The 13144-nt window shown below is 52.7% G+C and overlaps 1 protein-coding gene across 2 annotated transcripts in view; it reads right to left on the bottom strand.

The window, feature by feature from the left end:
- LOC100297709 (patatin-like phospholipase domain containing 3) overlaps nucleotides 1–8523 on the bottom strand; it is a 33818-nt gene extending 25295 nt beyond the window's left edge. For both annotated transcript variants that reach the window (XM_024992822.2, XM_024992823.2), the window contains exons 1-3: nucleotides 8262–8523; nucleotides 4860–5092; nucleotides 3615–3680 (exon numbers count right to left, since the gene is read on the bottom strand). In XM_024992822.2, the coding sequence (XP_024848590.1) occupies nucleotides 3615–3680; nucleotides 4860–5092; nucleotides 8262–8448 (486 nt within the window). In that variant the 5' untranslated portion in view covers nucleotides 8449–8523. The remainder of the gene's footprint in view (nucleotides 1–3614; nucleotides 3681–4859; nucleotides 5093–8261) is intronic.
- Between the last annotated feature and the right edge of the window lie 4621 nt (nucleotides 8524–13144).

Genomic DNA, 13144 nt, shown 5'->3' with positions numbered 1-13144 from the left:
TGTGCCTGGAGGCCTCAATCTTCAGGAAAAATAGAAAGAGCCAATCAATTCTTAAAATCAGCGATAAAAAAGATAACCCAGGAGACCTCCCTGGGATGGAAGGAGGCTTTACCAATAGCTCTCCTCTGCACCCGCATTGCCCCTAAGGAACAGGTTGGTCTTAGTCCTTATGAGATGCTATATGGGAGACCTTTTGTTTACGTCAATGACCTCTTCCTAGATCCAGAGGTTCAGACCCTCCAGTCTTATACCATGGCCATTGGGCAATTCCAACAGGATATACGCTTGTGGGGTATGAACCAGGACCCAAAAGATTCTAAAGAGTCACCACTATATGCTCCAGGAACTCAAGTCCTAATTAAAGCCTGGAAAGATGGGTCCCCAAAGGCTCAACTCCAGCCCACATGGAAGGGCCCCTACCCTGTAATACTTTCTACCCCCACAGCAGTCAAGGTACCAGGACATGACTCCTGGATTCACTACTCACGAGTCAAGCCATGGAAGAAAACAGAAGAGGACACTCAATACACCTGTGAGCCCCTGGGAGACCTCAGATACCTATTCAGAACTACCAATGAGTGTCATTCTAATGAACACCCCCAAAACCTGGTTTCCGGGGATAAGATTTCTCAGGATAACTCTAAGGAGCCAACACAGTTTGACAGAGACTGTACTCCAAAACAGACAGGAGATAGATCTTCTGATCCCTGAACAAGGAGGGACTTGAGCCATCCTGGCGATGTGAATTTAAAATTGACCAATGTCCCTACTAGTCCTTGTTACGCTATATTGATGATGCCTATGATTATTCCATGTACTGTCAATTGTCTAAGCTGTTTTGTCTCTGCCCAGGTCAACCAGCTACAACATGCAGTGCCAGTTCAACAAAGATATAAAACTACAGATGACCACGGAAAATATCACACACCCTTGGACACCGCTATAAGGACTCTGAGGCTTGAGACTAGCAAGAGGGGGAGGCCCAATACCCCTCGCCGCCCCAGTTCAGCAGGAAGTAGCCAGAAAGACCTCGACGCCCCTATTCCCAAAGAATTGGGCCTCCCATCTCTTGAGGGGGTAATGTTAGGTAGGTAGAATAGGGAAAAGGAATCCAAAATGGCGGTGGCTAAAAGACAAGGAAGGTCCGAGGACCAGAGTGAAGACTTCAGGCAGAACAAACAGCACTCCTGGCTAAGCCCAATTTGCAAGGGGCAGGCCCAGGTAGAAGAAAAAAACATATAAAAGGAGGAGCCAAAGCGCTTTCTCTCGGACTCTCTCTCCCGCGTGCGTGCGCTCTTTTCTCTCTCTTTCTCTCTCTCTCTCTCTCCTGCTATCTTCTAAATAAAATAGAGCTGTAACACTGATTTGCCTAAGAGCTGTACCACAGTTTGTCCAAGACCTGACAGCTGTGACATGCCGAGGGCTTTAATGTCCGTTGCTCCAAATCTTTGTTGTGACGAGACAAAGAACCGAGGAACATACATTCGCGTGACATTTATGGTGCCGTGACTCAGATTTAACCTGGCTGAAACAACCTCTACGTGGAAGAGGCCAAGCACAACAGGAGCCCAGCTCAGCGAAGCTCCCTCACTCTGGTCCTCGGACCTTCCTTGTTTTTTAGCCACCGCCATTTTGGATTCCTTTTCCCTATTCTACCTACCTAACATTTTTAATTCATGTTTGCTGGAGCCTAGGCGCTTCCCACTGTCGTCTTAGTTTCTGCTGTACAACAATGGGCAGCTGTTATACACACACACACACATCCCCTCTTTTGCCGCTCAAGGTCTACTGTAAAGTCCAATGACTCCTCTGTCGTGTGGGGTTTTCCTCCAGCCCGAACTTTTCTGGAGGAATGTTCTGAGTTTGCTCTACACACACACACACGCGCCCTCTTTTGCCGCTCAAGGTCTACTGTAAAGTCCAATGACTCCTCCGTCCTGTGGGGTTTTCCTCCAGCCTGAACTTTCCTGGAGGAATGTTCTGAGTTTGCTCTATACACACACACACATGCCCTCTTTTGCCGCTCAAGGTCTACTGTAAAGTCCAATGACTCTCCGTCGTGTGGGGTTTTCCTCCAGCCTGAACTTTCCTGGAGGAATGTTCTGAGTTTGCTCAGTGGAATCCCAAGAACACTCTGCTCTGACTTTCAGCAGGTTTTGTCTGAGGACACTGAGGCTGTGACTGTGTGTGGCCCACGGCCGGGGCGGCCAAGGGGAAGTGCAAAGATAACAATGACAACAACGACAAAACAACCCACATTTACCTAATACTTAAGAGTGCCAGGCTCTGTGCCAGGCACTTGTGTGCATTATTGCAGGTAAGTTCCACGAAAGTGCAACAACTGCACACTATTATTGACTCCCAGTTTGCAATTCTAAGGCTTAAGAAATGTGTCCAGAGACTTCCCTGGAGGCTCGGTGGCTAAGATCCCACACTCCCAATACAGGGGGGCCGGCTTCAGTAGCTGGTCAGGGAACTAGACCGGGGACACCACAGCTAAGCATTTGCATGCCACAACCGAAGAGCCAGAGTTCCACAACTAAGGCCCGGCACAGCCAAATCAGCAAATAAATGTTAGAAAGAAAGAAAGGAACAGATCAACGTGGCCCAGCTAACATGGGCTAAAGCAGACACTCGATTCTAGGTTTGTCTGCCAGGCAGGGGCTGTGAGAACCACAGGTGACCGCTTCATGGCTCCAGGCCTCGGTTTTCTCATCTGTAAATAGGGCCAGCTGTGTGTCTGTCCGGCGGAAGCTCCGGGGCATGAGTGAGCCTATTCATAACCTGCCTTTGCAAGAGTCTTTGCAGTGTGAGGCCCGTACTGCTGTTAAAGCGTGAACCGAAAGCGCTTCTGAAGTGCCTTCCTGCTGAGACATGCGGATGTCTTGTCTTCTCTCCCACAGCTCTGACAACCTAAATGGTCTCCAGACGTAGTCAGATGTCCCGGGACAAGGGACAGAATTATTTGACAACCACTGCCCTAGAAGGAGGCTGCCAGGTGGTCCAGCATCCAGCCCAGAGTCTGTAGGACCGACACCTCAACTTCTGCTCTTCCTCCTGAGCCAGTGCTCAGGAACAGCCACATGTGTCTACATGGGAGTTGAATCACAGCCCTGTCGGAAGCCTCTGCCCAAAGCTATGGACCGAAAAAGACAGAGTCAGAGGCAGAGAGGATTGAAACTCTCAGCTCCTCAGAATTAAACCTTAAGTGAGTAAATTGACTGTTGAGCATTTTATACTCTAAGTAGGCCCCTGGGCACCTATTTCAGTGCTCATGTGGAGATTATGTGAACAGCTTATGTTACAGGTGAGCAGTTAATTATCCCACACAAAGTCAGTTTTGCTTCAAGAGAGCTTGGAAGGGGTTCAGCTGTGGAACCTCTGTCTGAAGGCTGAGAGGCAAAAGGCTTTCTTCTTTTAGGGACAGGTCTCAGGGGCCCAGGGTGCCTGAGCCCAGTGCCTTGTCTTCCTTTTTTTTTTTGTTGCAAGATGCTTAGTACGGGATTTAGTTCCTGGACTAGGGATAGACCCAGGCCCTTGGGAGTGAAAGTGCAGAGTCTTAACCACTGGACCACCAGGGAATTCCCAGAAACACCGTTTAAAAGTGGACTTACCACGCCTCTGAAGGAAGGGGGGATCCAGCCACAGATGAAAGGGACGTAGGAGGAACAACACAAGGCCTGCGAAGACAAAAGAGAGTGAAACCACAGCACAGCCCAGACCAGGCGGCCTTTTACTCCCTGGGCCTTCACAAGCCTTCTACAAGCAAGGACAGCAATAAGCCTGAAAGCGCTGCTGGCAGAGCAGGTGCTTTTCTGAATGGTTGGATGAAGATGAGCCTGCCCACACACTTATTACTTCAGCATGCTTGTGTGCTAGGTCACATCCGACTCTTTGTGACCCGCATGGACCGTAGCCCACCACGCTCCTCTGTCCATGCGGTTTTCCAGGCAAGAACACTGGAGTGGAGTGCCATTGCCTTCTCTGGGAGATTAGATCAGGGCTTTGCAATTACTGACACTCATCAGAATCACCTGGAAAGCTTGGCCAATCACAGACTCGGGGCCCCACCCCTAAGATTCTGATGAGGCAGGCTGGAGGCGGGTCCTGAGAGCCTGCACTTCTAAAACACCCCCAGGAGATACTGCTGCTGCGGGTCCCGGGGGACCACGCTCTGCATCTCACCGAGCTAGCGAGCACTAAATTAAGCATGATGTAACACTGGTGCAATGAGAGAAAAGGGCTCCTGTGGGAATGCACAGGTGCTGGGACCTAGAAAATGCTCCCAGAAACAAGGTTAAGTGGAAGACGACACTGGCTGCTGAGAAGCAGCTGGTTATATTCACCAGGCAGCTGGCTCGTATGGACCCGTGTTAAGTGAAATGACGCCCAAGGCATTCTCACAAAAGACTCAGCCAAACCAAACGGCATTTTGATATCGCCAATGATCTTCTCTGTGCTAGAGCCAAGAGGACAGAAGTAACCAAGACACGCTCCCACCCTTGTGGGCTTCACTGGGCGGGTCCTCATTAAGGAACAGGCATCGTTGGGAGGACGGCCACACACATAAGGTCCCTGGAGCAGGAGGTTATGAACCAAGTCGTGAAGGAGGGGGAGACACTGTTCGAAGCTGACACTGTCTGGGACACCCCAGGTTTGCACAGGCTCTGGACCAGCCCGCTGGAGGCACACAGCTTCCATCACTCTGGTGCAGGAAGCCAACCTGCATCACGGGCAGCCAGGTTCTCCTGCATCTTAAGTAAAAAATGGGGCAGACTGGCTTACAACAGCCCCTCCCTGTGTTGCTTCCAAAACGAAATGGCCCTTCCGACTCGACAGTACCCAGATAAGCCGCTTACGTCCACGACTTCGTCTTTGGAATGAAAATCCGACACCAGCACGTTTTTTCCGTCCGACACTCTGGTAAGCGAGATGACCATCTTGCCCGAGACAAGCTGGTGGACGTTGTCAGGGAGGTGTCTCTGGAGACCGTCTCGGATGTGCTTGCTCAAACTGAAGCCTGGGTGGACGATCCCGAATTTCTGGCTTCTGGCGCTCCGGGTGAGGTCCATGAGGATCTGCAACGTCTGGTCTGGGTGGGGGGTGAAGTGGAGGATGGGCAGGGAGGGGAAGAAGGGAGGGGGAGGGGTGGAGAGAGAAATATGCAAAGGAATGTACCACCCTGGAGGTGGCCATTGCTTTGCGGTGGGACCAGAAACCTGATGGCAAGGAAGCTGCCAACCCTCTCCTTTGTCTAGGCCTGGGCTGCCGGATCGGGCCGGTGGTTCCTGAGCCTGAGATGTGGTTAGTCCACACTGATGGGTAAAAGACGCACAGGATCCCGAGGGCTTAGAATGACGATCACAACAACAAAACGTTGACTATCTCACGGGTAATGTTTTGCGTTGATTAGATGTGAAAATGGCAATATTTGGGCTACACTGGGATAAATCAAATAAATTTCACTGATGTCTTTTATTTCTTCCACGTAGTTCAATGGACATGAATTTGAGCAAATTCCAGGAAATACTGAAGGACAGGGAAGCCTGGTGTGCTGCAGTCCACGGGGTGGCAAAGAATCAGACACGACTTGGTGACTGAACCACAACAACTAGGAAATAAAGATACACATAATCCTGTTGGTCAGAGCCGTTCTTGACCCTCCCGGGCCAGAGGAACGAGCCTCCAGAGGCCCAGGGAGCCCTCCCTTCATCTTCATCCCTCCATCAAGGCCGGATGCCAGGAACCCACAGCATCAGAGCTTGAGCATGGATGGGCCTAACCCTGCAGGGAGCAGAGAGCAAGCGCAGGCTGGGACCTGAGTTTGAATCCTGTCTCTACCGCTTACTAGCTGAGCAACTTCAACACGTTACATCACTGCTTCTGAGCCTCAGACAGTATGTTTTTAATGTGGGACAACACTCACCTATATTCTGGAGACGGAGAAGGTTAGGTACACTAAAATCTGTACACGGTCAACCCGGAGGAAGCACCTCGTAAATTTCTAGACTTAACTTTCAAAAACACATTTGCTTATTTATTTGCTGCACCAGGTCTTGTTGCGGCACACGGAACTGTGTGAAGATCTTTGATCCTCACTGTGCAGGCCAGTTCTTCCCAGGCAGCATGCAAATTCCCAGTGCAGCATGAGAACTCTTAGTTGTGACATGTGGGATCTAGTTCCCCAACCAGGGACGCAACCCGGGTCCCTGCATTGGTAGCATGGAGTCTTAGCTACTGGACCACGAAGGAAGTCCCCAGACTTAACTCTGAACCTCTGGAAAGGGAGTCACTCAGCCCCGGGGCTCCTCTGTCCATGGGGATTCTCCAGGCAAGAATACTGGAGTGGGCCATGCCCTCCTCCAGGGCATCTTCCCCACCCAGGGATCGAACCTGGGTCTCCTGCAGTGCAGGCAGATTCTTTACCCTCTGAGCCACCAAGGACACTTTTAACCTCTAATGCTACAATTGCCAGACCGTCTAGTGGACACAGGGCCCTTTCATGCTCCATCTGACCTCACTCACTGGCCTGGGCCCCTCTGGTGGCCTGCACTGCCCTGGCAGGCAGTGCCAGCCCAAGCCCTGGTCATCCACAGATGCGGGGACGCAGAGGGCCCGGACACACCAGCAGGCCCTGACCCACTTCCGACTCCACTGGGTTCTCCCTGCACATGTGGCCCCTTTGAGGCCAGACAGAAGGCACATGATTGCACAGAGCTGCTTGGTTCTGCCAGGCTCTTCTTCCAGGTCAGCCCTGGCTGAGAGATGCGCTCAGGAACCCTGCCCAAGCCACAGGCCCTGGGAATGCTCCCCGGAGCTCCCCAAAGTCAGACAGGCAGTTAAAGCAGGAAACCGGGGCTCCCAGACCCTGCGGAGCAGTTCTTGCCAAAACCTCCAGACCCTTTCGGGGGACTTGCTGGTCCCGAGCCTCCCCCTGCAAGCCCAGCCGCTCCGCTGCACCTGTCCTCTACCTGTGAACCTCCTCCAGGCTGGATTCGGCCAACTTCCGGTGCTGGGGTCTGTGCATCGGAATCAATGAAACACTGGACTGTGTGCATGTCTCCAGGTCACAAGCCGGAGACGCAAGGGTTGGCTTTTATCACAGCTCAAGTCCAAGCTGTGCAGACTGGCTGTGTGTCCAGTCTAGTCACCCCCGAGGTCACATTTCCTGCTCTTTGCCCCTCTCCCTCTCGATGGAGACGGTTGCCAGCGTGGCCTCTCCCAATCCCCACCTCACAATCAGCCCAGGGTCTGCTCACTGATCCTATCCAATGGCAGGTCTGTGAGTATTGGCAAGGGATTCCTGGTCTCCAGGAACAGTCACTTCCTGCTGGCAGTGCCCAACACAGCTGTCCCCGGGTAGAGCAAAAAGTAAAGTGTTGAGGAAGCCCAGTAAAACAGGGGCCGCTGAGAAGAAGCTCTGTCGCCCAGTGTGGGCACCAACAGCCTCACCACTCCAGGCTCTGCTCCCTGGCCAGAACCACAGGCCAAGGACGCCAGGCCCTAGTGATTCAGGCCCGCTGGCCACCAGCCTCGGTCCTCCCCTCCCTCCGGTCTCTACAGGGACAGAGACCTTCACTAGGACAAGATTCAAACAGCCAGGACCTGTTTCCAGGGCACTGTGCAGGGACGTGGTGGGGAGGATGGGATGGGAATGTCCAGTCCCCCAAAGGTTCTCCAACACCAGGAAAGGAAGAGAGGAGACAACTTTGCGAATTTCTCTCCTCTCCCAAAACAGCTCTCCTCAACCCCCTTTCACCCCAAACCAGCAAGCTGCCTTCTGCCTCAGAGGCACCCTGGCGCCCCCCAGTCCCCAGGGTTGGGCGGAATTCAAAGGCCCCTGGCGGCGGCGGAGACGGGGGGCTGTCTCAGCCCCTCGAGTCCCCAGAGGGAAGAAGGTACTCACCCCTGCCTGGGACACAGCCCCAAACCTCCCTCCTGGCCTCACGCAGGGGAAATGGGAACTCCGCTCCCCCGACCGCGTCACGCTCCCTCCTCCCGGTCGCTCCGACACCACCTGGCTCTTAGTCCCGGAATGGGCAGAGGGGCTTCCTCCAAGCCCGGGCGCCAAAAGGGAATTGAGGCGAGGATGCGCTCCGGGTTTGCACGCCCCGCTTCCAGGGCTCCCCGGCGCCGGGCAAAAAAAGATGCACTGGACGACCCAACTGTTTGGGGGAGACCCCGGCTTTACCCCCGCAGGGCCCGCTTCCAGCCCCTGCTCCCAGCGCGCGCCCCATCCCGGCGCGGAGCCCGGGACCTACCCAGCGGGATCCCGGAGAGGAAGAAGGAGCAGTGCAGCGCGCCCGCCGAGGCGCCAAAGAACTTGCGCGCGTGGCGGAGGAGGTGCGGGGCGTGCTCGCTCAGGCAGCGGGTCACCCCGACGTGGTAGAAGCCCAGGAAGCCGCAGCCGGCGAAGGACAGGCTCCAGCCGCTCTCGGCGTCGTACATAGCGGCGGGAGGTTGGGGCGGTGGGCCGGGGTCCGAGCGCGCCTCTGCTCCGTCCGGCGCCCACCCTGCTTCTCCGCCGGGCCTGGGCGCCGCAGCCCGGGCTATTCCCGGCGCGACGTCACCGGCCCCGCCCCCGCCCCGCTCGGACCACGCGAGCCAGCCTCCGGGCGGCCCAGTGCGGGTAGCGCGGCCACCCCGCCCTCCCCGGAGGCGGGAGGCTGGGAGGGGTCTGGACCCTGCGGAGCAGAGAGCGGAAGACCTGGGCCAGGTGAGGGTGGAGGAGGGAGTTCCTGCAGCTCCTTTGACAGTGGAGATCCAGAGCTTCCTTGCCGGTTCCTTTTCACCCCTTAAACCAGTTAGAACGTTACAACTGCCTACTTAACGTTCTTTGTTTAAGTTTAAAAACAATTTTTTTTTTTTTTTAATTTTCGGTAGCCCTGTGTCTTCTTTGCTGCCCCAGGGGACCTCCTCTTCACTGCAGTGCGTGGGTTTCTCCTCGTTTCTCTTGTTGCTGAGCGCAGGCCCTAGGCACACCGGCTTCAGCAGTTGCAACACTCAGAGGAGTTGTAGCGCGTGGGCTTTTAGGACGCCTGGGCTTCAGTAATTGGGATCCAGGGGCTTAGTTGCTCCGCAGCGGGTGGAATCTTCCTGGACCAGGGATATAATTCCTGTGGCCTGCGTTAGTGGGCAGACGAACCACGTGGGAGTCCGCCACTTAGGTTCTTAATATCCTTCTGACCGTGTATTCATTTACCTTTTTACAGGAGGAAGCAAGCTTGCAGTAGGCACCAGCATCTAAATGGAATTTCATGTTTTTGACTTCCTGCAAGTTTTTGCATGATGTCTTCGGTTCTCGGCAAATGGTGGAGATTTTTCATTGAATGATAATGATACGAAGGTCCCTTCAAAAATTCACTTCTAAGTCAAAATTGTACATAACAGGTGCTTGGGGGTTGGGTGGGCTGTGCAGGATCAGGGGTTCTGGAGGCTCAGGCCTGGGGTATTCCTTGTGCCCTTAGGAAGTGCCTGGGATCCCCTTGGGCTCTGTGATGGCACTGCACGGAGAATTTCCACAGCGCTCCATCAAGGGAGGTTAGGCTTTTACCCAGAGTTGCACAGCCAGCAACCACGCCATGGTTGCTGGGCCATCCCACCCCCTGTTTTGTGGACAGAGGCACCCCCTTCCCCCTCCACCAAGCCCATGCGGGGAGCAGAGTGTGGGCCTTGGGATCAGACCCCCCCTCTGTGTGATCCTCATCTGTGACCCACTGGTGGAGATGCTGCCAGGACTCCGAATCTCACCTATGGCCTGGCCACATGGGTTATGCACGCCCCCTGCCCCCCGCCTCCCACCCACAGAATTTCCCAAGTCTGAGTCATCCCCTGCTCCAGCTGAGCCTGTGCCTGGAGGTATGGGGGAGGGGCGTGCCAGGATCTGAGCAGAGGCTGAGGCTGGGCTGCTTGAGGAACTGCAGACCCCCGGGGTGAGCCACTCTGTCTCGCCTCTATGGACCAGACCCTGGGATGTGGGATCAGACCTGAGTGACCATCTGGACCAACAGGACCTCACACAGACACTTCAATGATGGAAGTCCAACGCAAGGAAAGGGCTGGCCCCTCTATTTGTCCTGGACCATGTGGGCTTGGCTAGGGTGAGGGTGGGGCTAAACTCACAGGCCTGCCCCGACTAACTGCTCTCCACACCCACCCAACACTCAGGGTGGGACAGAAATGAAATTTCTGGGTGGGAAAACAGGCTGTTGGCAGGGTCTGTTGGGTCCACAATCTCTCGATGACTCCTGCCCCTTACCGGGGACTCCTGCCTCTGCCAGCCCTCCTGTGTTGGATAGCTGCTCTTACAACTAAAATTAGAGGCTGTGAATGCAGGTTCCAGATGAGTCGTCTTGCCAACAACCACTGGCCTTTGCATTCTCTTCCAGTCCACGGATACACGTTCATGGCAGCTGCCAGGGACATCTGTGCTCCGTGGTGTGACCCGGATGAAGGTGGGAGAGGAGCAGGGCTGAGAGTGACTCTGCGGTACATGAACAGCAAGTGGACACCCTTATGCCCAAACAAAGAGAAGAAAGGTCTGAGCGGGGGTCCCAGGTCCCAGCTCTCTCAGCCCCTTGCCCAGTGCTCCCACAGGGCAGGCTGTGAGCTTTGAGATGGGATCAGTGTTGTTGTGTTAGTTGCTTCAGTACTGTACGACTCTTTGCGGCCCCATGGACTCTAGCCCACTAGGCTCCTCTGTCTGTGGAACTCTCCAGGCAAGAATACTGAAGCGGGTTTCCATTTCCTCCTCCAGGGGATCTTCCTGACCCAGGAATCAGACCCAGATGTGCCACGTTGCAGGCAGACTCTTTATCATTTGAGCCGCCAGGGATGACTGAGCCCAAATGCAGGCTTCGCCACTCATTAGCAGAGTTAGATTTTTGCAGGCATCTTTCACCTCTTAGCTTAGTTTCCTTAACCGTGTGAGGGTGAGTGAAGTGAAGTGGCTTGGTCATGTCCGACTCTTAGCGACCTCATGCACTGCAGCCTACCAGGCTCATCCGTCCATGGGATTTTCCAGGCAAGAGCGCTGGAGTGGGGTGCCATTGCCTTCTCCGTTGACAAGCTATTTGCATTTAGTAAATTCCCTTAGAAATACACCCCGGAAAGCCTTCCTCTTCCTCTCTAAAGGTAACGGTAGTGCAACAAAATCAGTAACAATTTTAGAAAGATGAAACAGATAACTTCAGTAATTCGCAAGTTAATATATGCCCGAAATCAAGGAAACAAGTCATGTTTATCCTAAGGATAATAAACTTATTGTTTGGAAAATAATATCATAAACACATAACCTCTGGATATGCTTTATTATGCCACAAATTTCCAGGAAATATAAGAAATATTTCTGAATGGGACTAATACTTTCACAAATATTAACACTTTATTGACAACAGTCAAGTATTTTAAGATAGTGTACATATAAGTAACCTTTTAAAAATCTCGATGCTTTCTATAAAATTTAAAGGAACCTGTAGCAGATCCTACTTTGCTTTTCAACATTCAGTGTCAAACCTGTATGTGATATAAATGCACATTTTAAGGACGGAAGGGAAGACAGCATGTGACCTGCTCTGCCAACGTGGTCAGGCTCCTTCCTGCATCCGTACACGTGCCACCATGTCAGAGTTCATTATTGGAGACGCTCCTGGAAAACTGAAATAAAGGGGAAATTGTAACACGGCTGGGTCTTTAAAAGCATTAGCACCTGCTGTAAATTTAAAGAGGGAGATGAGATATTTCTTTACTTCCCAATGGATTAAACAGAAAATTCAAAATACTTCTCTTATTTGGAGAATGAGTACACAAATATATTTTAAGGCCGGATACTGACACCATTTTCACAATATCCAGACTACGGATGGGAAACACGGCAATGCTGATATTTCTGCCACACATCCCAGGGTAAAGAAAGGGAGATGAGGTCTTCACAGCCAAAGCCAGTGACTGAGCCTGGCATGCCACGTTGACAAGAGGGCGGCAAACCACTACTCCCACGCTGGGAATATTCTCCAAAAGGAGGCCCTTATGCAGTAAGTCTACAACTGTATCAACTTTGGTAATCTATCATTGAACTTTTGGGTAAATATATATCCTTGGACATATGAGAAGTTTTCCAGAGCCAAAGTCCATTATTAAATAAACTAAAGGGTGAAATAATGCTGATAGCTAAAATTCTGTTCATTTCAGTGATTCCAATGGAAGTTATGGGAGGAAAGAGGCAGGAGGAGCTGTTTCCAAACCGAAATGATGATCCGAATCACCACGTCTTGAGCTTATTCTACCCAGGGTCTCAAACCTACCAGGAAGTGGTAACCCAGGAACTCCTTTTAAGCAATCCCGCTGTGTGAGGGGAGGCAGTTTTTGTTTTGCGGGGTTTCTGTTGGCCACACTGCAAGGCTTGCAGAGTATTAGTTCCTCAAGCAGGGATTGAACCCCTGCACCCTGCAGAGATGGCACATAGTGTTAACCTATGTTAACACTTTGTGGGAATTCCTGACGCTAAGCTGTTTTATGGGCTTCCCTGGTGGCTCAGACAGTAAGGAATCTGCCTGCCAAGGCAGGAAACCTGTGTTTGATCCCTGGATCAGGAAGATCCCCTGGAGAAGGGAATGGCTACCCACTCCAGTGTTCTTGCCTGGAGAATGCTACGGTCAGAGGAGCCTGGTGGGTTACATTCCATGGGGTTGAAAAGAGTCAGACACAACGGAGGGAATAACACTTTCATGCTGTTTTTCCCCACCAAGCTTCTGACATCAATTATGTTGACAACTTTTCCAACACCACTTCAACAACTCTCAGAAGCACCAGCTGGGTGTCCAACATTGCGTTCAGTTCTGACGCTTGTTACCCAGAGTTAACACGGTCTCCATGGGTGAAGGGCTCACTCCACAAGACTGGCCCCACTGCAGATGCCACTGGCACATCGGGTCCCCGGAGTCCCACCACTCCCCGTTATGACTTGCTAGAACTGCTCCCGGAACAAGAATCTGACTGCCAGTCAAAGCATTTAGGAATGACCAGGTCAAAGCTCTGTCTGGTAGTCTGGGGCCAAGTAAGGTACATGGCGAACAGTGGTGTTACCCAGAAATAGCAAGTGTCCACTCCCTGCTGAACTTCATGTCCTAAATATCATGGTATCCTG

Source organism: Bos taurus, chromosome 5, assembly GCF_002263795.3.
Source record: "Bos taurus isolate L1 Dominette 01449 registration number 42190680 breed Hereford chromosome 5, ARS-UCD2.0, whole genome shotgun sequence".
Lineage (NCBI taxonomy): Eukaryota > Metazoa > Chordata > Mammalia > Artiodactyla > Bovidae > Bos > Bos taurus.
Note: the sequence above shows the minus strand (reverse complement) of the source record. Positions and strands in the feature narration are given on the sequence as shown.